The 27,641-nt window shown below is 42.7% G+C and overlaps 1 protein-coding gene across 6 annotated transcripts in view; it reads right to left on the bottom strand.

The window, feature by feature from the left end:
- slc39a14 (solute carrier family 39 member 14) overlaps window positions 1-19,822 on the bottom strand; it is a 46,381-nt gene extending 26,559 nt beyond the window's left edge. The window contains exons 1-3 of one of the 6 annotated variants that reach the window (XM_045695341.1): window positions 19,564-19,822; window positions 3,419-3,548; window positions 2,094-2,407 (exon numbers count right to left, since the gene is read on the bottom strand). In XM_045695341.1, coding sequence (XP_045551297.1) covers window positions 2,094-2,381 — 288 coding nt within the window. In that variant the 5' untranslated portion in view covers window positions 2,382-2,407; window positions 3,419-3,548; window positions 19,564-19,822. Of the gene's footprint in view, window positions 1-2,093; window positions 2,408-3,418; window positions 3,549-4,170; window positions 4,825-7,941; window positions 8,148-9,574; window positions 9,721-19,563 lie in introns of those variants that run through there. The other 5 variants (XM_045695336.1, XM_045695338.1, XM_045695340.1 and 2 more) reach the window with 5 other exon arrangements.
- Window positions 19,823-27,641: the final 7,819 nt, after the last annotated feature.

Genomic DNA, 27,641 nt, shown 5'->3' with positions numbered 1-27,641 from the left:
TTTCCTATCTACTGTTTTCCCTTTGTGGAAAACTAAAGTGAGATTAACTTATCCATATAGATATGATGGAACTGGAAGGTTCCATGCCTGAGCACACAAACTCTGGACAAAAAGTAAACACTCACTCCCTTCGCTCAGCACATGACCATGAAACACACCTCTAACATGAAGAGAAGACAACTTTGTGTTAACTTATCCCTCTGCTCTCAAATCAACATGGCATTAAGCCTAGTAAGAATGCAAAGCGTCCTACATGGCATTAAGCCTAGTAAGAATGCAAAGCGTCCTACATGGCATTAAGCCTAGTAAGAATGCAAAGCGTCCTACATGGCATTAAGCCTAGTAAGAATGCAAAGCGTCCTACATGGCATTAAGCCTAGTAAGAATGCAAAGCGTCCCACATGGCATTAAGCCTAGTAAGAATGCAAAGCGTCCTACATGGCATTAAGCCTAGTAAGAATGCAAAGCGTCCCACATGGCATTAAGCCTAGTAAGAATGCAAAGCGTCCTACATGGCATTAAGCCTAGTAAGAATGCAAAGCGTCCTACATGGCATTAAGCCTAGTAAGAATGCAAAGCGTCCTACATGGCATTAAGCCTAGTAAGAATGCAAAGCGTCCCACATGGCATTAAGCCTAGTAAGAATGCAAAGCGTCCTACATGGCATTAAGCCTAGTAAGAATGCAAAGCGTCCCACATGGCATTAAGCCTAGTAAGAATGCAAAGCGTCCTACATGGCATTAAGCCTAGTAAGAATGCAAAGCGTCCTACATGGCATTAAGCCTAGTAAGAATGCAAAGCGTCCCACATGGCATTAAGCCTAGTAAGAATGCAAAGCGTCCTACATGGCATTAAGCCTAGTAAGAATGCAAAGCGTCCTACATGGCATTAAGCCTAGTAAGAATGCAAAGCGTCCAACATGGCATTAAGCCTAGTAAGAATGCAAAGCGTCCTACATGGCATTAAGCCTAGTAAGAATGCAAAGCGTCCTACATGGCATTAAGCCTAGTAAGAATGCAAAGCGTCCAACATGGCATTAAGCCTAGTAAGAATGCAAAGCGTCCTACATGGCATTAAGCCTAGTAAGAATGCAAAGCGTCCTACATGGCATTAAGCCTAGTAAGAATGCAAAGCGTCCTACATGGCATTAAGCCTAGTAAGAATGCAAAGCGTCCTACATGGCATTAAGCCTAGTAAGAATGCAAAGCGTCCTACATGGCATTAAGCCTAGTAAGAATGCAAAGCGTCCCACATGGCATTAAGCCTAGTAAGAATGCAAAGCGTCCCACATGGCATTAAGCCTAGTAAGAATGCAAAGCGTCCCATCTCAGTGTTTCCGCTGTAGTCATTTACACTGTATACAAGCCGCTGATGCACGCCTTTGGAACATCTACATTTAAAAAACGTATAATAAATCAATTTAATATACCATCACAATAAATACATTATTTATTTTAGTCAGGTCTGAAAAAGCACTATAATATGAAGAAAATGTATGCTAACCAGTTACAAGATCACATTTTGGAATCTGGCTAATGATTAGCCCAATAGGGTAATCATTTTATTTATAGCATATTTATTTATAGCCAATATGCTGCATCAGTTGGGCTGATAATGCTTATTGCTAGTAGCATACCTGAAAATATAGACCATGAATACATAGGCTGAATGCATGGTCCAATATGTTAAAAATAATGAAATAATTGTACCAACATGTTATTGGATATTATATTTTAGATGGTGTCAGTATCATTTATTTTTCATTCATTTTGGAGTAGAATGTCCATTTAGAAAGTCACCAAAACTGAGATTCTCAGTCCTTCTACATAAAAATTATTTGGGGGGACCCGAACCGCCAAAACAAGGGTGAGGGGGGGGGAACCCCGGAGACGGACTGGATATAGGGATGTCACTTCCTGTGTTTTGACATGAACAGCAATAAATCAATATGCTCCATCACAAATGTTTTGAAAACACAAACTGTCATTAAGGTTTGTTTGGGACAGATCTCATGGAGGGGGTCTGAAAGGAAGGAAATGTAGGGAGAGAGTGGCTCCTAATGCTTAGCATAAAGTCAATATAAATCTATTTACTTTGGACAGGTTGACTCTGGGCGGCGCCGGTGGAGCTGTCGCCTCTGCTGCGGTGCCGTTGTCCCCCAGGCCAGGTGCACCGAGTCGGGCCAGCAAAGAGCGAAGCTGGGGGACAGAGATGGTGGCATTGTCCCCATATCGCTCCAACAGGCCCTGCAGCACCTGGGCCGGAGAAGCCTGGTCTTCGCCGAGTACTCTCCCCAAGGGACACAGCAGCAGGGCAAGGGAGAGGAAGACTGTCAGCTGGGCCACACAGACCGAGCAGCCATGGACGGGACTCTGAGTCATGATGATTATGATGACCCCTCCACTGACTGAGGAACAGGAAGAGAGCAAAATGGGTTAGTTAGTAGTTCTGGCTGGCTGAGGAGAGGTCACAGAGGGGGTCAGTAGGTCCACACAGTGGGTTCTGGCTGGGGAGAGGAGAGGTCACTGAGGGGGTCAGTAGGTCCACACAGTGGGTTCTGGCTGGGGAGAGGTCACAGAGGGGGTCAGTAGGTCCACACAGTGGGTTCTGGCTGGGGAGAGGTCACAGAGGGGGTCAGTAGGTCCACACAGTGGGTTCTGGCTGGGGAGAGGAGAGGTCATAAAGGTCACAGAGGGGGTTAGTAGGTCCACACAGTGGGTTCTGGCTGGGGAGAGGAGAGGTCATAAAGGTCACAGAGGGGGTTAGTAGGTCAACACAGTGGGTTCTGGCTGGCTGAGGAGAGGTCATAAAGGTCACAGAGGGGGTCAGTAGGTCAACACAGTGACTGGTTCCCAAACCTTTTTGTGCAGCCAGCCAGCCACACACACCAAGTTTCATTGTCTTAAACCTGGTACAATGAACAGAGGAGAGTAGGGAAAACCCTCAGCAACCCGAGCCCAAACACTATTACACCCTGATCTCACATAATAACAGTAGCCCTTCCACGACAGGAAGATGGAGTAGCTACAATGACGCACAGTTATGCATCAGAGGACCAATTCAGTCAACAGTCCAGAGTCTAACCCACACACAGAGGACCAGTTCAGTCAACAGTCCAGAGTCTAACCCACACACAGAGGACCAGTTCAGTCAACAGTCCAGAGTCTAACCCACACACAGAGGACCAGTTCAGTCAACAGTCCAGAGTCTAACCCACACACAGAGGACCAGTTCAGTCAACAGTCCAGAGGCTAACCCACACACAGAGGACCAGTTCAGTCAACAGTCCAGACATCAGTAATCCATATTACATCATGGCAGTTGACAACCTGAGATGAGGGAGGGAGGCTAAATAAACGCTGAGTAAACGGTTCAGAACAACGTTTCCATTCATTGCCTTGCAGTATGAAAGACTTACCTCTTCCGACCCGAGTAGTGTGACGGGGCTTAGAGCTCTTATGTAGAGCCCTCGGTACAGAGTAGAGCTCTTAGGTCTTCAGTCGGGCTTGGGTAGTAGAGTGAAGAGATAGAAAGAGCAGGGCAGTCAACTGTGGGAGAGAGAAAATAAATATATTAGTTTAAAACTTAGAGCTAAAACGGAATATGGAAAAGTACAAACAACACCTCATAGAACAGTGTAGCAGCCAGCCACCATGGAAACACACTCTGTATACCCACTTGCCTCACACTAGAGCAGCCAGTTTAGACATTGGGAAAACAAGCAGATGCCACAAACCCACAGTCTAAGAACTCTAGTCACTTCAACTGACATTCCTTGTCGATTCAGTTTGAAGATATAAAACAGAATGTGTATGAGGCCCGGGCTATACAGATAGTTTAGGATATCCAGTCTGGATATCCAGTCTGGTTCAGGGGCCAACAGAATACTGTCCCATAGCAGGACTTGGCGTGTACAGTCTCTCTCTTGCCCTTGTTCTCTCTCTCCCTTTCTCTTGGTTTGTTTCTCTGTGTGTCTGCTGGGAAGAGGCTCAGTGTGACCTGTCCTTGTATGAAACACAGAATTGGAGGGGCAGAGAGAGATAAAGAGCCACAGAGGGGCAGAGAGAGGTAAAAATCCAGCAGAGACCAGGCTTTGTGGACTCTAGCTCCGACTACATCGATTTGCTCAAGGTCAATACTTCCAAAAAATGTAAGTCATGAAACGCCCACCTTGTTGCTACGTTTGTCCTCTGTAGTTGCATGTCTTTCTTTGTTTGTCAATGGCAACTCACAGCAAATGTGTCAATTGATGTCTTCTCCACTCTGTTGTCTATAATGAACTTCACCTTCCTTCACCATGGAGTGAAGTCCGACCAGAGTAAAATCAAGCTACTGGGGCTCAACCTCATGGCAATACCTGCAGACTGTCTAGCTAGGTGGGAGTGGTCACCATAAGGAACACAACCCAGACTACTAAATCATCAGATTACAACGAGATGTAGAAGTTTAAACACATCCAAGAGATTAAGCAGGAACTGCTGAGTAGAAACATAAAAAAAAAAGGCCCAGTGCAGTCGAACATGTGATTCTCCTGGGTTTTATAGACACCACTATTGAGTTGCACCTAGGGCTGTTGCTGTCATGACATTTTGTCAGCGGGTTATTGTCATGTAAAAGACTGCTGGTCTCACGGTATTTGACTGTTTATTAACATAAACACATTTAGCATCTCCTGGTCTCCAGCTGTATTCAAGCCTCTGATGCCTTTGGAACATTTACATTTAAAAAAAATGAATCCATGATTTATTTTAGTCAGGTCTAAAGAAACACTATGATATGAAAAGGCATTTTAGAAGAACAGATTATGAGTTTGCCTACTGCATGTTATCTGGCTATGGTCCATGACCTAGGCTGTAGGATTATTCATTTACCTGACAAGATATGCTTATAAGTCCCATGCCATTCTTTTATATCATATGATTTTACAGTAAGAAGAATATAACTGAACTTAGCTGAATAAAATAGAAAGGAACATTTTCCCATTCCGGAGTGAGTGCACATATGAAGTGGCTATGTTGAGCATTAAAGTGATCATTTCAAACAGGTCCTATATACTCTATTTAAAGTTATTTGGCAACTTTAGTTGTGAATGATACAAACCTTAGAATGGGTTAGAAATCTATGCATATATGGGCTGCATGATGCGACTACAGGATATTGATGATTTCAGAAGGTTGCGGGGAAAAAAGCTTGCTCTCTGATCCTCGCCTCAGGCTGCACAGCTGTTCTCTCATCAAGTGATCACATTTTCACCCATCAGACTATTCTCAACGTAATCTTGTTTTATCTAATATGTAAGATTAGTTTTGATTTAGAATGGCCCAATATCAAATGGGCAGCAAGAGGGGCAGGGGGAAAAATATGTCATCTGTACGTACTCGAATAGCGAATGGAGGCCGCGCATGGCGGTCCGTTTTGTAGGCTACAGCGAATGGGAGGCCGCGCATGGCGGTCCGTTTTGTAGGCTACAGCGAATGGGAGGCCGCGCATGGCGGTCCGTTTTGTAGGCTACAGCCTCGTTTGGCGCATGGACTCCACAAGGTGTCGAAAGCGTTCCACAGTGATGCTGGCCCATGTTGACTCCAATGCTTCCCACAGTTGTGTCAAGTTGGCTGGATGTCCTTTAGGTGGTGGACTGTTCTTGACACACACAGGAAACTGTTGAGGGTGAAAAACCCAGCAGTGTTGCAGTTCTTGATACACTAAAAACCGGTGCGCCTGGCACCCAGTGCCATACCCCGTTCAAAAGCACCCCCTGAATGGCACACAGACAACGCATGTCTCAATTGCCGCAAGGCTTAAAAATCCTTCTTTAACTGGTCTCCTCCCATTCATTTCAAATGATATTTGTCACATGCACCGAATACAACAGGTGTAGGTAGACCATACAGTGAAATGCTTAAAAGCCCTTAACCAACAATGCAGTTAAGAAATAGATACGTAAACAAATAATTAAAGAGCAGCAGTAAAATAACAATAGCGGGGATATATACAGGGTACAGAGTTAATGTGCTGGGGTACAGGTTAGTGGAGGTAATATGTACATGTAGGTTGAGTTAAAGTGACAATGCATAGATAATAAACAGAGTAGCAGCAGCGTAAAAGGGGGGGGGGGGACGGACACAATGCAAATAGTCTGGGTAGCCATTTGATTAGCTGTTCAGGAGTCTTATGGCTTGGGGGTAGAAGCTGTTTAGAAGCCTCTTGGATCTAAACTTGGCGCTCCGGTACCACTTGCCGTGCGTTAGGAGAGAAAACAGTCTATAACTTGGGTGGCTGGAGTCTGCCAATTTCTAGGGCCTTCCTCTGACTGATTACACTGAATGTAGTGGGTTTAACAAGAGACATCAACAAGGGATCATAGCTTTCACCTGGATTCACCTGGTCAGTCTGTCATAGAAAGAGTGTTCCTAATGTTTTGTACACTTTGTGTATATTTCTACACTATGAGATTGGAATTATACTGTAAAATTGTTTAAAAAATAATGCCCTTTTAGTTTAAGATCGCCTGAAATATCAGCCTGTTTTGGTGAGATGTAGTTTTGGCCTGACATCACCAGGCAGAAAACTTCTCTGCCAATAACAGATCGTTTTCAGTTTCCCCCTTCCCAAGTCAGACCACTCAGACAGTCCTAGTAAAATTCTTACTTGAGAAATTCCTCTCTGCTAAGAAGATATTTCTCTTCCTTTTTGACCATTTAATTGAAAACAAAAATCACAGTAAGGTCCTTCAAATTGTTACCCAGAAATGATTTGATAGAGATAAAACCCAGTTGCACTAGACCTTTAAAATACTGTGGTCCTGAATGGATAAAAATACCCATAATACTGTGCAGGGCTGACTCATCGTTCTCAGGATGACAAGGTAAAGTAATAGTAGTGAAGAGGTTTATAATGTCCAGGCATGTCTCCAGAGGTTATATTGAGACCACATATAGATAAGGTGGTAGGATCAGTCAGTCTGCTCTGCTCTAGTCAATACTAGCCAACCTGACTGCCTGCCAGGACCCTGGTCTCTGACCTGTGTGTAGGCTACACTGCTGCATAACAAAACTAGGGTTTGGGGACTATGATGTAAAAGATCACACATATTTAGGTTATTACAGGAATATACAGTACTTGACATGGATGGAGACAGACGAGACGGGGAACCAATAGGCTACATGGATGGGGACAGAAGAGACGGGGAACCAATAGGCTACATGGATGGGGACAGAAGAGACGGGGAACCAATAGGCTACATGGATGGAGACAGACGAGACGGGGAACCAATAGGCTACATGGATGGGGACAGAAGAGACGGGGAACCAATAGGCTACATGGATGGAGACAGACGAGACGGGGAACCAATAGGCTACATGGATGGGGACAGAAGAGACGGGGAACCAATAGGCTACATGGATGGGGACAGAAGAGACGGGGAACCAATAGGCTACATGGATGGGGACAGAAGAGACGGGGAACCAATAGGCTACATGGATGGAGACAGAAGAGACGGGGAACCAATAGGCTACATGGATGGGGACAGAAGAGACGGGGAACCAATAGGCTACATGGATGGGGACAGAAGAGACGGGGAACCAATAGGCTACATGGATGGGGACAGAAGAGACGGGGAACCAATAGGCTACATGGATGGGGACAGAAGAGACGGGGAACCAATAGGCTACATGGATGGGGACAGAAGAGACGGGGAACCAATAGGCTACATGGATGGGGACAGAAGAGACGGGGAACCAATAGGCTACATGGATGGGGACAGAAGAGACGGGGAACCAATAGGCTACATGGATGGGGACAGAAGAGACGGGGAACCAATAGGCTACATGGATGGGGACAGAAGAGACGGGGAACCAATAGGCTACATGGATGGGGTCAGAAGAGACGGGGAACCAATAGGCTACATGGATGAAATACCAAACAGTAGTCACATCCACCTACCGGCTCTTGATATGCTGTAGTAAATAGGCTAGCCTGGAGACGAGGTCACCAGCGCCCCATCACTGTTCCCACATCGCAACCTGGGCCCTAATCCACAAAGTGTCTCAGGAGTACTGATCTATGATCAGTTTAGCCTTTTAGAACATAAGGAATCAGATGATATGGATTTATGGACAGATCCTAGATCAGCACTCCTACACAGATGCTTTGCGGATACGAGTCCTGATCTGTCAAACAGTGAAAGAGCGAGTGAGTTCTTCATTGATGACATAACAGTGCAATCAGAACAGTGCAATCAGAACAGTGCAATCAGAACAGTTAGCGTGGTACAGTCTCTGACCTAACATTTTAGAGGTCTGCACAGAAAACATGTTGCTGTTTTAAAATGTTATTTCCTGCAATTCTACACATGTTGCCATAGCATAATCCCTCTGAGTGACTTAAACACTAGAACAAAATCAATGTGGGTGCCATGAAAGGACATTTTTGAATTTTAGATTATTATTTTTTAATCTTGTGGTTGTTAGTTCTCAAAGATGATATTATTTTAAAATATACAGCTCTATTTTCGACATACTTTATATCTGGTTTTAGTCATTTAAGTTTAAAAACAGAAAACTTATCATCCTTAAAATTATTTTGGAGATGGTAAAAGAGCTGAGAAGATATGTTTATTTTTTACCATTTTAATTTTAAACAAATCACAGTAAGGTTCTTGTTAGCCAGTAATGATTTGATAGAGAGAAAAAAAAAACTGCTGCATTGTACCTTTAACTAGCCTGCTGCAGCACAAACATCTCTGGGACCAGGTTTAATGACCTTTATCTGCAGAGTCAGCAGGAAACTCATGCTAGAACTCAGGGAAAGTGGAAGACAATCAGCAGGAAACTCAGTGCAGTATTACTATAATAATCTCAAAAAAAGGGACTGGTGTTCTCTTTCAGCACCGTCTGCCTGACACCACACTGCCTCGAGTCTGCTAGAGGTTATTCAATGTAGGCTATCACAACACACAGACAGGACATCTGGGGGGGAGTCAATGGAAGGAAGTGAGACAGAGTTACAGTTAGACACCATAGTAACTTAAATGAGCTCGGCGTTTACGCATGCAATACGCACACAGATGACTTTCTCTAAAACAGCAATAAGTTGTGCCATAAAGGCTATACGCCATTGCATAAACCATATATTTATGAGAGAAAGTCAATCATTATGAAGGCGCTACTTTTGACTGAACACGTCGCAGCTTCTCTCATCTGTGAAGTCAGCCTGGCACAGACAACCCACATCCAGCTACTGTAACAAGTTGCCGCCTGGCCTCCATAACACTCAGCGGAAAGTTTATCAAAGCAATTTGACGAATGTAAAAAAAAAAAGAACAGTGATGGAACATTTAAAGTCTGTTTACGGTGTGTTCATAAAGTTCCCAGAAAATCTGCTGAAAGCAGCACTATCCTGAAGACGTAGGCTAGACACATGATACACCACCAGCAACACACTTAACCAGAGTACTCAGCCTACTTTAAAAACCTTTGTAATATTCTGTATCCGACTAATCACAATTTCCCCGAACTCAAAAATAGCCTAATAAGGACCAAACTATGTACAGGTTGAAAATCAAAAAGTAACTTGCCAGCTTCAGAAGATCTTTCTCGTCAGAAAAGCTGAAGCTTTCACCTCAGAAACAGGTCGCACTTTGAGTCTTCCTCAAGAGGTTTTGACTGACAAGAGTATCTTATAGTGTAGGGGAAGATGGGGGGAAGGGGGTGGAAACTATGTAGAGGGGAGACGGGGGAGAAAGCCCACAATACAACCCTAACATTCTGTGAGAACTTAATTATAGAGTTCAGTAAAATCTCAGGACAGGTGGTGTTATTAACCAACACTGACGTTGTCATTAGATGACAAAGCATTTAATAGATCAGGGAGACTCAGAACACACACACACACACACACACACACACACACACACACACACACACACACACACACACACACACACACACACACACACACACACACTTCAGAATGAGCACGAGGCTGAGTGTTGACAGGAGTGGCAGAACATGAGAAAGAATAATCTATACATTGTCATGTTATATGTATTCCCTCTATTGGGCTAGAACACTAATCCATCCATTAATAGGATTCCTTACAGTAGTGAAATAATAAGTTACGCAACCTTCTAAAACATCTTCTGATCGAAAACAAAATAATAAAGTGTGCTTCTTCGCTGAGGGCAGAATCCGTAGGCGAGCGAGTAAACTCCTACCGCCATCCGCTCTTCATGCTAAAGTGCAAATATCCCTGTATATATTGTTATTTTTTTACTGCTGCTCTTTAATTACTTGTTACTTTTATCTCTTATCCGTATTTTTTTTTAAACTGCACTGTCTGTTAGGGGCTCGTAAGTAAACATTTCACTGTAAGGTTGTATTCAGTGCATGTGACTAATTTGATTATTGGAAAATAAAATTGAATAAAATACGATTAAGATTATCCTACCAACGGGACATCAAACTGTAACATCTTATGTTTCACCGAGACGTGGCTGAACGACAAACCAGACAATATAGAGCTGGCGGGATTTTCCATGTACCTCTGGTAAGATGAGGGGTAGGGGTGTGTGTATATTTGTCAATAACAGCTTGTGCACAATGTCTAATATTAAAGAAGTCTCGAGGTATTGCTCGCCCGAGGTAGAGTACCTTATGATAAGCTGTTGACAACATTATCTACCAAGAGAGATCTCATCTATATTATTCGTAACCGTCTATTTACCACCACAGAACGAAGCTGGCACTAAGACCGCTCTCAGCCAACTCTATAAGGACATAAATAAAGAAAATGCTCACCCTGAAGCGACGCTCCTAGTGGCTGGGGACTTTAATGCAGGAAAACTTAAATCAGTTTTACCAAATCTTTACCAGCATGTCACATGTGCAACCAGGAAAAAAGAAAAAAAATCCTAGACCACCTTTATGCATACAAAGCTCTCTCCCGCCCTCCATTTGGCAAATCTGACCATAATTCTATCCTCCTGATTCCTGCTTACAAGTAAAAACTAAAGCAGGAAGCACTAGTGACTCGCTCAATACGGAAGTGGTCAGATGACGCGGATGCTACACTACAGGACTGTTTTGCTAGCACAGACTGGAATATGTTCCGGGATTCATCCAATGGCATCAAGGAGTACACCACCTCAGTCACCGGCTTCATCAATAAGTGCATCAACAACGTCGTCCCCAACAGTGACCGTACGTACATATCCCAACCAGAAGCCATGGATTACAGGCAACATTCGCGTCGCGCTAAAGGCTAGAGCTGCCGCTTTCAAGGAGCGTGACACTAACCCTGACGCTTATAAGAAATCCCGCTATGCCCTCAGACGAACAATCAAACAAGCAAAGCTTCAATACAGGATTAAGATTGAATCCTACTACACCGGCTCTGACACTCGTCAGATGTGGCAGGACTTGAAAACTATTACGGACTAAAAAAAGGGAAACTCAGACGCGAGCTGCCCAGTGACACATGCCTACCAGACGAGCTAAATGCCTTTTATGCTCGTGTCGAAGCATGCAACACTGAAGCACGCACAAGAGCACCAGCTGTTCTGGATGACTGTGTGATAACGCTCTCTGTAGTTGATGTGAACAAAACCTTTAAAACAGGTCAACATTCCCAAAGTCGCTGGGCCAGACGGATTACCAGGACATGTATACAAAGCATGCGTGGACCAACTGTCAAGTGTATTCACCGACATTTTCAACCTCTCCCTGACCGAGTCTGTAATACCAACATGTTTCAAGCAGACCACCATAGTCCCTGTGCCCAAGGAAGTGAAGGTAACCTGACTAAATGATTACCGCCCCGTGGCACTCACATCGGTAGCCATAAAGTGCTTTGAAAGGCTGGTCATGGCTCACATCAACAACACCCTCCCGGACACCCTAGACCCACTCCAATTCGCATACCGCCCCAACAGATCCACAGATGACACAATCTCAATCGCACTCCACACTGCCCTTTCTCACCTTGACAAAAGGAACACCTATGTGAGAATGCTGTTCATTGACAACAGCTCAGCGTTCAACACCATAGTGCCCACGAAGCTCATCACTAAGCTAAGGACTCCAGGACTAAACACCTCCCTCTGCAACTGGATCCTGGACTTCCTGACGGGCCGCCCCCAGGTGGTAAGACGTCTGCAACAACACGTCTGCCACGCTGATCCTTAATACTGGGGCCCCTCAGGGGTGTGTACTTAGTCCCCTCCTGTATTCCTTGTTCACCCACGACTGCGTGGCCAAACGACTCCAACACCATCATTAAGTTTTCTGATGACACAACAGTGGTAGGCCTGATCACCGACAACGATGAGACGACCTATAGGGAGGTGGTCAGAGAACTGGCAGTGTTGTGCCAGGACAACAACCTCCCCCTCAATGTGAGCAAGACAAAGGAGCTGATCGTGGACTACAGGAAAAGGCGGGCTGAACAGGCCTCCATTAACATCAACGGGGCTGTAGTGGAGCGGGTCGGGAGTTTGAAGTTCCTTGCAACGAACTATCATGGTCCAAACATACCAAGACAGTCGTGAAGAGGGCACGACAAAACCTTTTCCCCCCTCAGGAGACTGAAAAGATTTGGTCCCCAGATCCTCAAAAGGTTCTACAGCTGCACCATCGAGAGCATCCTGACCGGATTCATCACCGCCTGGTATGGCAACTGCTCGGCATATAAGGCGCTACAGAGGGTAGTGCGTACGGCCCAGTACAGTACATCGCTGGGGTCAAGCTTCCTGCCATCCAGGACCTATATAATAGGCGGTGTCAGAGGAAAGCCCAAAGAATTGTCAGAGACTCCAGTCACCAAAGTTATAGACTTTTCTCTGCAACCGCACGGCAAGCGGTGCCGGAGCACCAAGTCTAGGACCAAAAGGCTCCTCAACAGCTTCTACCCCCAAGCCATAAGACCGCTGAACAATTACTAAAATTGTCACCGGACAATTTACATTGAACCCCCCCCTCCCTTTGTACACTGCTGCTACTCGCTGTTTATCATCTATGCATAGTCACTTCACCCCCACCTACATATAGAAATTACCTCAACTAACCTGTACTCCCGCTCAGTGACTCTGTACCGGTGCTCCTGTATATAGTCTCATTATTGTTATTCTTATTGTGTTACTTCTTATTTTAGTCTACTTGGTAGATATTTTCTTAACTCTTCTTGAGCTGCACTGTTGGTTAAGGGCTTGTAACGAAGCATTTCACGGTGGCGATTGACTCCGCCAGGACAGCGGAGTCAATCACCACCTTCCGGAGACACCTGAAACCCCACCTCTTTAAGGAATACCTAGGAGTAATCCTTCTACCCCCCCCCAAAAAAGATTTAGATGCACCATTGTAAAGTGGTTGTTCCACTGGATATCATAAGGTGAATGCACCAATTTGTAAGTCGCTCTGGATAAGAGCGTCTGCTAAATGACTTAAATGTAAATTGTAAAGTCTACACTTGTTGTATTCGGCGCATGTGACAAATAAAGTTTGATTTGATTTCGTCACGTTGAAACAATAGCTATTGAAGAGCGCAAAGTGGTTTAATAAATGACAGAGACAATCAACCCTCTGTAGTTCTAGATAGACATCTACTGCATCTCCCCTCATCCAATCAAACAGGTCAGATCCAATCCAAGTTTATTTGTCACGTGTCGAATACAACAGGTGTAGACCGAACAGTGAACTGCTTACTTATAACCCCTTAACCAACAATGCAGTTTTAAGAAAATATTTACTAAATGAGCTAAAGTAAAATAAATAAATTAGTAATAATAAAATAACAATGACGAGGCAGAGTAGAAGGGGTACAGGTTAGTTGAGGTAATATGTACATGCAGGTAGGGGTAAAGTGACTATGCATAGATAATAAACAGCGAGTAGCACCACGGTAAGAAAAAAAACGGGGTGGGGGAGGCTAAGGTTGCTGGAGTCTTTGGAAATCCAGAGGTCCCCCGCCCCCAGATACTAGCTAATGTTAACTAGTAGATAGTAAAGCTAGCTAGCTGGTTACATATATTTCTAGCTAACTAGCTTGTGACACGTAGAGGTTGATGCAGCTCCTCGAGTTCATAGCTGGAGAGTCGACACCCAACCAGTGTGATAGTTAGCGTCTATGTATGGGTTAGCTAGCTGCTAACAACCTTCAGTGCCTAATGATCAAATCAAATGTTATTTGTCACATGCACCGAATACAACAGGTGTAGACTTTACAGTGAACTGCTTACTTACAAGCCCTTAACTCTATTTCTTGAACTGCATTGTTGGTTAAGAAAATATTGACAAAATAAAGTAAAAAAATAACAATTAAATAACAATAACGAGGCTACATGCAGGGGGTACCGAGTCAATGTGCGGGGTACAAGGCTATTTGAGGATTATGATAGTACCTTCTGGCCGGGGAGGTTTTGTTAGACATACTGCAGTACTTTGGCGTTTAAGAAAGTATTCTTTAAAACATCCCGCTTTGGGATGGATTTGTCCATGTGTAGTACATACAGTGCCTTAAAGTATTCACCCCCCCCCTGATACTTTCTCTACATTTTGTTGTGCCCGAATTTAAAAAGGATTTCATTGAGATTTTGTCAATGGCCTACACACAGTACCCTAAAATGACAACCTGGAATTATGTTTATATACATTTTAACAAATGAAAAGCTGAAATGTCTTTAGTCAATAAGTATTCAACCCCTTTGTTATGTCAAGCGTAAATAACTTCAGGAGCAAAAATGTGGTTAAACCCTTAAAGTCGATATAAATATAAACCTGTCAAAAAAATGTAAACCTGTCAGTTTAAAATTAGAGATGTGTTGAATTGGATGCGTCTCCATCCACCGATGTAACACTTCTGCATCTGCAGTGAAAGGTGCCGTAGAGAGGTGTTTGTCAGATCATAACACATCACGAAAATCTGTCATCTCACAAAGTCGTCTGAACGGTTTGCCCTAAAAACTATTATGACTCCTCTATGGAAAGCTGAGACTCTTACGATGTCAGTGTTTTTCTCTGGGACGCCCACAGCCCTCAAGACTTATTGAAGGTCCCCCCTGTACAAGTCGAAAAAAAATTCATGGAAGTATACTGAACAAAAATAGAAAAGCAACATGTAATAATTGCAGTAACGATTTTACTGAGTTACAGTTCATTTAAGGAAATTTGTCAATTTAAATAAATTCATTAGGCCCTACTTTACAGATTTCACATGACTGGGCAGTGGCACAGCCATGGGTGGGCATAGGCCCACCCACTTGGGAGCCAGGCCATCCCACTTTGGAGCCAGGCCCAGCCAATCAGAATGAGTTTTTCCCCACAGAAGGGCTTTATTACAGACAGAAATACTCCTCGATTTCACCAGCTTTCCGGGTGGCTGGTCTCAAGACGATCCTGCAGGTTTAGAAACCTGTATTGGAGGTCCTGGGCTGGCGTGGTTATACATTGTCTGCGGTTGTGAGGCCGGTTGGACGTACTGCCAAATTCTCTAAAACGGCGTTGGACGCGGTTTATGGTAGAGAAATTAACATTCCATTTTCTGGCAACAGCTCTGGTGAACATTCCTGCAGTCAGCATACCAATTGCACGCTCCATCAAAACTTGAGGAATCTGTGGCATTGTGTTGTGAAACTTTTTGTCCCCAGGACAAAAGTGCACCTGTTTAATGATCATGCTGTTTAAAATCAGCTTCTTGATATGCCACACCTGTCAGGTGGATCTTGGCAAAGGAGAACGTCTCACTAGCATGGATGTAAACAAATTTGTGGACAACATTTGAGAGAAATAAGCTTTTTGTTCGTATGGAACATTTCTGGGATCTTTTATTTCAGCTCAAGAAACATGGGACCAACACTTTACATGTTGCGTTTATATTTTTGTTCAGTATATGGCTGTTTAGTGCCAAAAATAGGAAGATAAATAGAACAAAAAAATATATGTTTTCTGATCTCTCAGATAAAGGATAGACAGTTCAGAATAAACTTCCTTTAAATGTTTATTTTAGGACCGTTGTGCCATGTAGTAAATATGTTATTCAATGTGTTTGCATTGTCTAATAGCAGTAAGGCCAAATAAATGTTACTAAAAAAAAATGTTTTATTTATTTTTTGATACTTCAAGGAGTCTTAAAATACATGATCAAATAGCAAAATGATCCTTGGTATGACCTTCTTTAAAAAGGTCCATGTAGCTTAGTAGAACCCCCTCCCCCGGCTTAGACAGGTCTTAGACTTATGGGTTGACAAGTAACATAATACGTTGCATGGACTCAATAATAGTGTTTAAAATGGTTTTTCAATGACTACCTCCTCTCAGCACACCACACATACAATTATCTTTGGTCCCTCAGTTGAGCAGTGACTTTCAAACAGACTCAATCACAAAGACCAGGGAGGTTGGTAGATGGGCACCTATTGGTAGATGGGTTAAAAAAAAAAAAAAATTAAATAAGAAAGCAGTCATTGAATATCCCTTTGAGCATTATGAAGTTATTAATTACACTTTCCATGATGAATCAATCCACCCATTCACTGCAAAGACACAGACGTCCTTCCTAACTCAGTTGCCGAAGAGGAACTGCTCAGGGATTTCACCATGAAGCCAATGGTGACTTTAAAACAGAAAGCTTAATGGCCGTGATGGGAGAAAACTGAGGATGGATCAACAACATTGTAGTTACTCCACAATACTAACCTAAATGACAGAGTGAAAAGGAGGAAGCCTGTACAGAATACAGATATTCCAAAACATACATCCTGTTCGCAATAAGGAACTAAAGTAAAACTGCGGCAAAGAAATTCACTTAATGTCCTGAATAAAAAGCGTTATGTTCGAGAAAAATCCAACACCACATCACTGAGTACCACTTCATATATTCAAGCATGATGGTGGCTGCATCTATTATGGGTATGCTTGTCATCGGCAAGGACTAGGGAGTTTTTCAGGATTAAAAGAAATGGAATAGAGCTAAGCACAGGTAAAATGCTAGAGAAAAACACTGGTAGACAAATTCACCGTTCAGCAGGTCAACAACCTAAAATACAAGGCCAAATCTACACTGGAGCTTGCCAAGACAACGTTGAATGTTCCTGAGTGACCTAGTTATAGTTTTGACTTGAATCTGCTTTAAAATATATGGCAAGACTTGAAAATGGCTGTCTAGACATGATCAACAACCAACTTGACAGAGCTAGAAGATTTATTTTAAAGCATAACGTGCAAATAACGTGCTAACACTAATGTTAGATTTAAAAAAAAGTTTAACTTTGACATTACAGTATTGTGTAGATCGTTGACAAAAAAGTAATACAATTGAATGCATTTTAATCCCACCTTGTAACACAACAAAATATGGATAAAGTCAAAGGGTGTGAATACTTTCTGAAGGTACTGTACATGCATAATCTATGAGCATAATTACGGTTTTAGCTAAATTACACACGAAATTCCTCATTTGAAAGTAACTCGTATGGACGCTGCTCTGTGCCTTTTCGCCTACATTTCACGCCACATGGGCCAGCCCCCTAGCAATTGTGATTTTAGCCAATGAGCTCCAGCCCCTTGCATTTGAGTGACAGCTACCAAGAGACATGCCCAGTATCATACATTCTTTATTTTAGCCTTATTTTACCAGGTAACTTGACTGAGAACACATTCTCATCTTACAGCAACGACCTGTTGAATAGTTAATGGGAGAGGAGAGGGGATGAATGAGCCAATTGAAGCTGGGGATGAATAGGTGGCCATGATGGTACGAGGGCGAGATTGGGAATTTAGCCAGGACACACACCTACTCTTACGATTGGCTCTCTCCAAACCTAACACACTTGATTTTTTTTAAACGCAACAAGCAGCAATTTGAACAATTTTACTAAGTTACAGTTCATATAAGGAAATCAGTAAATTGAAAAATGAATTAGGCCCTAATCTGTGGATTTGGAGAGGCCTGCCTATGGGTTAGGGTCCCCCACATGGCCATATTTCCATGTTTTACAGTGCTTGTTTATGGAAAACAGATGAAAGACAGCGGCTTATCTTTGCCTAAACATCAGACTGTTACCATGGTTACCCCATGGATATTCAGTCTGAAATAAATCTGCCTTAAAAAAAATACCACAAGAGTCTCTACAACCCAGAATGTTGAATAAAATGAATACTTATGTAAATGTTATGAGTTTCTTAAAATGTTTAATCGATTTGCTAACATTTATTTAAAAAACTGTTTTTGCTGTGTCATTACGGGGTATTGTGTGTAGATTGATGAGGGGGAAAAAACATTTTTGAATAAGGCTGTAACGTAACAAAATGTGGAAAAAGTAAAGGGGTCTGAATACTTTCCGAAGGCCCTGTACTTTCTGTTGGTCCTTTTGATGGTAGGTGGTGAGTTTTACCCGACTTTTTGCAGCAGCCTTAGGTTCTGTCGCTTGTATTTTTAATTTCTAGAAGCATTGCACAATATGTAAACAATAACTGATTGTGCCACTCACTGCATGTAACAACAATCAGTTAGTGTGCAGCTCAGGTCCAGTCAATGTAACAACAATCAGTTAGCGTGCAGCGCAGGCCAAGTCAATGTAACAACAATCAGTTAGCGTGCAGCTCAGGCCCAGTCAATGTAACAACAATCAGTTAGCGTGCAGCTCAGGTCCAGTCAATGTAACAACAATCAGTTAGCGTGCAGCTCAGGTCCAGTCAATGTAACAACAATCAGTTAGTGTGCAGCTCAGGCCCAGTCAATGTAACAACAATCAGTTAGTGTGCAGCTCAGGCCCAGTCAATGTAACAACAATCAGTTAGTGTGCAGCTCAGGCCCAGTCAATGTAACAACAATCAGTTAGCGTGCAGCTCAGGCTCAGTCAATGTAACAACAATCAGTTAGTGTGCAGCTCAGGCCCAGTCAATGTAACAACAATCAGTTAGTGTGCAGCTCAGGCCCAGTCAATGTAACAACAAGAGCAGGTCCTTGTTTTGTTGATCAATAATAATGCCCCAATAAATGGTATTGGGAGCCCAATACAATATATATAGAGATTTTTTTTGGGGGGGGGTATTGTTGTAACACTATTATTCCGGTATTACTGTAGACATTAAATACATTTTAAGGAATTACAATGCATAATTATTACATTTACAGTAGCTCCTTTATTAACACTGGGCAAAACAGTAAGTGTACATTTCGCATACGCGCAATTTTTTTGATGTCATATGAAAGTAAGTTAGATGGCTTTATTTTTCTTGAACTGTACCGCAATTGTGAATTGATTCACGTTTAAATGTAGTATTTGACCGTTTTGTCTGCCAAGGCCAATCCGCGTCTCAACAGAACATGTAAGACCCTTCATAAGGAGTAACGTTAGCAGCTAACGTTAGCTAGTTAGCTTTGTTAGCTAGCTTTGTCAGCTAGCCCATTCTCAGCGAGACGCACATTTTTAGCAAAAGCTATGCATACAATATACATGTTAACATTGATAATAGTCCGCTAAATTGTATATTCGTAGACTAGCTAGCAAGCTACGACGACAGACCAAGAAGCCAGGCTGAAGCATCATAGGATGATGTGATACATGCTCACCTACCGGCTGGAGGAGATCAGCTAGCTAGCTAACTCACTCCCGCACGTGTGATCTCTTCCTTTCTTTGCATATATTGCAATCAATCGTCCATTAAAGAGGGCCCCTTTTCAATGCATCACAAAGGCAACAAAGGCTACTTAATCTCCCTCTCTCATGCTAAAGATAACGCTGTGCCAGATATGATCTGATTTGTCGGACAATTCGCTGTATGAGAAGAAGTGACGTCTGAAGTTAAAAGACCGCCCTTACGGTGCATTACATTTTGGACCGGTTTCAATCTGACTCAATGTGTTTATGTTTCCTCCTCCTCTAAAATTGTCAAAATTGATATTGTAGATAAAATAGGATTTTCAGGTACTATTCTGATTAGGGCATAATAGACATGAGGACTTGTTAGCAGGCTTTGCATTGATATAGCTACTGAAGAGTTTTCTGGAGTTACATGTTGATGATGACGTTCCATTCATGAATGTCGTCAAAAACTATTTTCTTAGGATTTAGCGCGTTCAAGCGGATATAACAGATATGCCACATATACTTGTCACAGGATAGGACCCAATTTGGTGAGTGGTTCCCAGAGGACACTAATTAATAGGTAATAGTTAGGTACCACTGACTTGAGCCAGGGTTCCGGTCTTGAAGCACGGTTTCGACTGCTCCTACAGTTTAGCTTCAGTACTGCAGTTTAACTGACGAACGGCACCGAAAGACAATTTCTATACACGGCCACATAGAGAAGTCAGATTAGCAAATTCCTAATAAGACACTTTAGTCATCACCTTTGTGCACAAAACATCCATTAAATTATTCAAATAATTGTGTATAGGGTGCGTGTGTATAGGCTGTGTGTGTGTGTATAGGCTGTGTGTGTACAGGCTGTGTGTGTATAGGGTGTGTGTGTATAGGGTGTGTGTGTATAGGCTGTGTGTGTATAGGCTGTGTGTGTATAGGGTGTGTGTGTATAGGCTGTGTGTGTATAGACAGTCAGCGAGCATCAAAACATTTGAAAAAGAATAGATAGAGGACTATTTCTAGCAAATTTTGACTGTGAGGAAACTTTAAAAATCTACGTATCAGCCATTATGATAATGACCCTTCAGTGTGTGTCTGTGCTGTTCCAGAGCAAGTGGGCCGTCGCCCGAGGAGAGAGGGCACGACATGACAGACTAGCTGCGTTGTTTGAATGACCCAACTGCTGGGTTGCAAAGCATTGGGTCACTTGGTTGGGTTGTTTTCTTTAAAAAAGAGCAAGCTTGGGTTGTTAATACAGGGTTATTGATGTTGGCTTATTGAGATATGACCCAGTGGTTGGGTTAATTCTCCCACCAAATCCAGATGATCAAAATGATCTGGCAAGCTTGGGAATGAGGATTGTTGCAGCTGTGTAGCAAGTGAGTGGAATTAGCTAGCTCAAACTCATTTAGAAATATTTTGTTAATGATTTCTTGCACGTCATAATTATTCAACCTTTTTTCCCCCCAGAGTTTTCAGGTGTCTTGAAAGCACCATAAATCCAGAGAATGCCAGACTTTGATAAAGTTTAATGACAACATTTGCCCACAAAGGACCACCGCACCACCTTCCTGTTCATGTGAGCACAGCACAACAAGGTGAGGCCAAACATGTCTTGTATGCTGCTGCATAAATTATGTAATATGCCAGGGAGATAACTAATTACAAGTACTCGCATTACTGTTATTGAGTAGCTTTTCCAAGTACTTTTTGTATTTTTCAAAGTCAGTCATTTTACCTCCTACTTGAGTCAAATGTCATTGAAGTATGAGTAACTCTACTTGAGTAGGACATTTCAGTGCTCCTCCCACCCCTGCTGTAAACCATGCACAAAGTGCCTGGACTCAACTCAATGCAGATTAACGTCCCACACACCGCAATAGACTGTATTGGAGTATAGCATGTTATGAGCAATAGACTGTATTGGAGTATAGCATGTTATGAGCAATAGACTGTATTGGAGTATAGCATGTTATGAGCAATAGACTGTATTGGAGTATAGCATGTTATGAGCAATAGACTGTATTGGAGTATAGCATGTTCTGAGCAATAGACTGTATTGGAGTATAGCATGTTCTGAGCAATAGGAAAGGCCACAATTTGTGTGTGGATGCGCAGGCTTGTGCAAGGGTGGCAACAACAACAATAATTTCACAAAGACAAAAGTACCTGGTTGTAATGTTGCTATATTTTATATCAAAGGTGGCCAACCATCCTCCAGGATAACGACTGGGAGTGCAGGCTTTTGTTCCTGCCCTGCTCTAAACACACGTTGTAGCCATCAGCTGCTCAAAAGGACCTTGATAAGCTGACTTGAGTGTTTCAGGGCTGGATCGTCATTTCATAATCATATTCTCTAACCCCCAGGCTGGAACCAATATGGCTGAATATCTCTGCCTGGTGAACAAGAGACCCGAACCGTTCATTCTGACTCTCGGAGACAATCGCTTGGCTCCCTGGCATTCACCGTCATGAAAGGGCCGCCTCTGGAGCAGAATACATTATGTTTCATTGTTGTTGTTGTTTTACATACGTGCATGTTGAACATGGATACCTGGTAGGGGTTGGGGGAGTAGAGGGTAAAGGTCATACGTGCATGTTGAACATGGATACCTGGTAGGGGTTGGGGGAGTAGAGGGTAAAGGTCATACGTGCATGTTGAACATGGATACCTGGTAGGGGTTGGGGGAGTAGAGGGTAAAGGTCATACGTGCATGTTGAACATGGATACCTGGTAGGGGTTGGGGGAGTAGAGGGTAAAGGTCATACGTGCATGTTGAACATGGATACCTGGTAGGGGTTGGGGGAGTAGAGGGTAAAGGTCATACGTGCATGTTGAACATGGATACCTGGTAGGGGTTGGGGGAGTAGAGGGTAAAGGTCATACGTGCATGTTGAACATGGATACCTGGTAGGGGTTGGGGGAGTAGAGGGTAAAGGTCATACGTGCATGTTGAACATGGATACCTGGTAGGGGTTGGGGGAGTAGAGGGTAAAGGTCATACGTGCATGTTGAACATGGATACCTGGTAGGGGTTGGGGGAGTAGAGGGTAAAGGTCATACGTGCATGTTGAACATGGATACCTGGTAGGGGTTGGGGGAGTAGAGGGTAAAGGTCATACGTGCATGTTGAACATGGATACCTGGTAGGGGTTGGGGGAGTAGAGGGTAAAGGTCATACGTGCATGTTGAACATGGATACCTGGTAGGGGTTGGGGGAGTAGAGGGTAAAGGTCATACGTGCATGTTGAACATGGATACCTGGTATGGATTGGGGGAGTAGAGGGTAAAGGTCATACGTGCATGTTGAACATGGATACCTGGTATGGATTGGGGGAGTAGAGGGTAAAGGGTGTACTTTTCTTCAGCTCCGTTCCTCAGCTTTAAATGGAATTTAAAAAAGATGGATTTGGTGTCTAAAGGGTTTGTTTATTTGTGTTTCTTTTGCATGATTTCATTTTGTAGCTGAAATTAATATCTGAAAATAAACATTTTGTATTATCTATAATTTGGTCATGATTTGCTCTGTGTCATTTTAAGAATGTCATAGAATGTGTATTAACGTTGTATCAGAGTTTTATTGTTAGAAGTATTTTTACCTTTAGAAAATTAACAGATTCTGTAATAGAGAGAAGGTGGACATTTTTTTCCCCAGAAATAAAGCTAGAAATAACCCACTTCTGGGACAAAAAATACATGAATAACAATAACCCAGCAATTTTTTTTTTAAATAAACCCACTTTTGGGGTCATTCACATAACCCAACAGTGGGGGGTCAAAATAACCCAGTGCTGGGTATGTACTATAGAGACCCAGGGCTGGGTATGTGCTATAGAGACTCAGGGCTGGGTATGTACTATAGAGACCCAGGGCTGGGTATGTACTATAGAGACCCAGGGCTGGGTATGTACTATAGAGACCCAGGGCTGGGTATGTACTATAGAGACCCAGGGCTGGGTATGTACTATAGAGACCCAGGGCTGGGTATGTACTATAGAGACCCAGGGCTGGGTATGTACTATAGAGACCCAGGGCTGGGTATGTACTATAGAGACCCAGGGCTGGGTATGTACTATAGAGACCCAGGGCTGGGTATGTACTATAGAGACCCAGGGCTGGGTATGTACTATAGAGACCCAGGGCTGGGTATGTACTATAGAGACCCAGGGCTGGGTTACAGAAATGACCAAAATTGACCCATCATTTTTTTGTGTAGTTAACTATAGCTAACTAAGCATTAATATTGTTGTTGCCTTTCCACTGGCCTAAATAAATCTGCACTATTGGAAAGCTGGGATTCCCATCTATTAAACAATGGCCATGTAATTGCAACAACGTTGAAAATATTCTAAGAATATCATAATTGACAAATAACTTGCTGTGCATAGATCTCCCCTGAAACGTGAATTTCTGAGCCTTATATAGAAATATGTCTAGTTAGCAACCTTGCTTTGAAGTAGCCTAGCTTATCCATTTGATTCCTGATTCTTTGAATGATGGAATAATTGTATAAAGACAAAAGTATTTGGTTGTTATGTTGCAATATTTTATATCAAAGGTGGCAACCATCCTCCAGGATAGCTACTGGGAGTGAAGGCTTTTGTTCCTGCCCTGGTCTAACCACACTGTAGCCTAAACATCAGCCCTGGTCTAATCACACTGTAGCCTAAACATCAGCCCTGGTCTAATCACACTGTAGCCTAAACATCAGCCCTGGTCTAACCACACTGTAGCCTAAACATCAGCCCTGGTCTAACCACACTGTAGCCTAAACATCAGCCCTGGTCTAATCACACTGTAGCCTAAACATCAGCCCTGGTCTAAACATCAGCCCTGGTCTAATCACACTGTAGCCTAAACATCAGCCCTGGTCTAACCACACTGTAGCCTAAACATCAGCCCTGGTCTAACCACACTGTAGCCTAAACATCAGCCCTGGTCTAATCACACTGTAGCCTAAACATCAGCCCTGGTCTAAACATCAGCCCTGGTCTAATCACACTGTAGCCTAAACATCAGCCCTGGTCTAACCACACTGTAGCCTAAACATCAGCCCTGGTCTAATCACAATGTAGCCTAAACATCAGCCCTGGTCTAAACACACTGTAGCCTAAACATCAGCCCTGGTCTAAACATCAGCCCTGGTCTAATCACACTGTAGCCTAAACATCAGCCCTGGTCTAATCACACTGTAGCCTAAACATCAGCCCTGGTCTAAACATCAGCCCTGGTCTAATCACACTGTAGCCTAAACATCAGCCCTGGTCTAATCACACTGTAGCCTAAACATCAGCCTGGGTCTAAACATCAGCCCTGGTCTAAACATCAGCCCTGGTCTAATCACACTGTAGCCTAAACATCAGCCCTGGTCTAATCACACTGTAGCCTAAACATCAGCCCTGGTCTAATCACACTGTAGCCTAAACATCAGCCCTGGTCTAAACATCAGCCCTGGTCTAATCACACTGTAGCCTAAACATCAGCCCTGGTCTAATCACACTGTAGCCTAAACATCAGCCCTGGTCTAATCACACTGTAGCCTAAACATCAGCCCTGGTCTAAACATCAGCCCTGGTCTAATCACACTGTAGCCTAAAGATCAGCCCTGGTCTAATCACACTGTAGTCTAAACATCAGCCCTGGTCTAATCACACTGTAGCCTAAACATCAGCCCTGGTCTAACCACACTGTAGCCTAAACATCAGCCCTGGTCTAACCACACTGTAGCCTAAACATCAGCCCTGGTCTAAACATCAGCCCTGGTCTAACCACACTGTAGCCTAAACATCAGCCCTGGTCTAACCACACTGTAGCCTAAACATAAGCCCTGGTCTAATCACACTGTAGCCTAAACATCAGCCCTGGTCTAACCACACTGTAGCCTAAACATCAGCCCTGGTCTAATCACACTGTAGCCTAAACATCAGCTGCTCAACAGGACCTTGATAAGCTGACTTGGGTGTTTCAGGGTTGGATCAAACGCCAAGTCTGCACACTCAGCAGCTCTCCAGATGGAGGGTTGACCACATGTTGACAACATGTGACTAACAGTCCAGTTCTACTTTGTGGAGGATTAAGTGCCTTGAATTGATCAAGGGATCAACGGCAGGACACGGTTGGTCTACATGGGATCAGACACAGCCTTCCAGTGTCAATAATGGTTACTTCTTCATGTAGGCTATAACAATAGTCATGAAAATGTGGTTAAAACTAATGGAGACGTCATGGAAAATGTGTATGAACACTTATAACCAGAGATCTTAACAGTAAATAACCAGAGATCCTAACAGTAAATAACCAGATATGTTAACAGTAAATAATCCGAGATCTTAACAGTAAATAACCAGAGATCTTAACAGTAAATAACCAGAGATCCTAACAGTAAATAACCAGAGATGTTAACAATAAATAACCAGAGATCTTAACAGTAAATAACCAGAGATCTTAACAGTAAATAACCAGAGATCTTAACAGTAAATAACTAGAGATCCTAACAGTAAATAACCAGAGATCCTAACAGTAAATAACCAGAGATGTTAACAGTAAATAACCAGAGATCCTAACAGTAAATAACCAGAGATCTTAATAGTAAATAACCAGAGATCTTAACAATAAATAACCAGAGATCTTAATAGTAAATAACCAGAGATCTCTACTGCATAATGTCATTTATGAATTTAGGTGAACATAGTCTAATGGACCGACTTGGAAAGACAGCTCCTGTACTTTCATCCCAAGTCATGCACTGAGAGCATTGGCCTATTTCTTCTGCAACACACTCAACACAAATTATCAGCATACTAGTTTCACTGCCTCCTAAAGACATGATCGACATCAGGAAAAGAGGGTGGACTATCAGCTGATCATTGGCTAGCTCGATTTATTTTAGTGATTTTGATTTACCTCTCCTTGTCTTTCTGCCTCTCTCTGCTGCGCGTATCAGCCAACCAGACCGAATATCGATGGTGACGTAGGCTAAATCAAGTGTTAATCAAATGTTATGCTTTTGTAGGAGCACTGTTGATATTTAAACTAGGTAGCTAGCTACGTAGCTGCTCTCTTAAAAAGTAGGGGTTCGACAAGGGTTCTTCTAAAATCCTCAAAGTTCTTTGAAAAACCTTTGGGTTCTTGGCACTGAAAATGGCCCCCAAAAAGGTTCTTCCAAGAACCCCATAGGAGGTGGAGTTCATCGAAGGAACCTCCTTAGTTGGTGGGATTTCTTACAAGAACCTAACTGCCCCAACTGAAACATTTGGATTTGAATTTGAAAGACAGCTGGTGCAGGCCCTTAAATGAAACATTTTAAGATCTCCTCAATTGAAGGTAAGTTTTGTCCCTAGTATGATCTAAATAGATATTGTTTTATGATACCATCTATCTTTTCATATTTGTGCGAATCTTTCTAAAACAGAAAATGGCCACAATTCAGTGGATATCAATCAACAAAGAAGTAAGAATATGTCGGCTATGAGAATATGTTGAAGGCTAGCTGTATTGGGTGCAGATGAGTGACCTGCTCACTTTTGTGTCTGTGTCTGCAGGTATTAAGAGGAGGAGGCATACAAAGGTATGTTAATTGGTATGTTATGCAGATCATATTTACCATCCTCCTCCCTTACCTCTTCAATGAATATCCCATAGGCCTCTACATTATGGACAAGGTATGTGTATGAAAACCATTATCAAAACAGTTTTTTACCATTTCCATTTTCCACAAAAACCAAGGTATGAATACTGTTGTGTGCATGTTTTGTTAATCATCTGTATAATTACTATTTTTGGGGATTCACAGACATCACTCTCCCTACAACTCTGATGAATATAACAGGAAACCTATTCAATCACCTTGCACTGCAAAATCATTCTGGCTATGGATACAGAGAACATCAACACATTAACATTACCACACCAGAGGATAAACCCATTGGACTTGGGTCTCTGCTGGGAGTTTACCTCATATTTAGATTTTTTTTATTCTGCTTTGCCACTAAAATCACAATAAACACTGACAACTAAAATATCGTTTTATTGTTATTATTGTTATGCTGATTATTATTAATAATG

This window comes from Salmo salar, chromosome ssa15, assembly GCF_905237065.1.
Source record: "Salmo salar chromosome ssa15, Ssal_v3.1, whole genome shotgun sequence".
Classification (NCBI taxonomy): Eukaryota; Metazoa; Chordata; class Actinopteri; order Salmoniformes; family Salmonidae; genus Salmo; species Salmo salar.
This window is presented reverse-complemented; position numbering and strand designations above follow the sequence as displayed.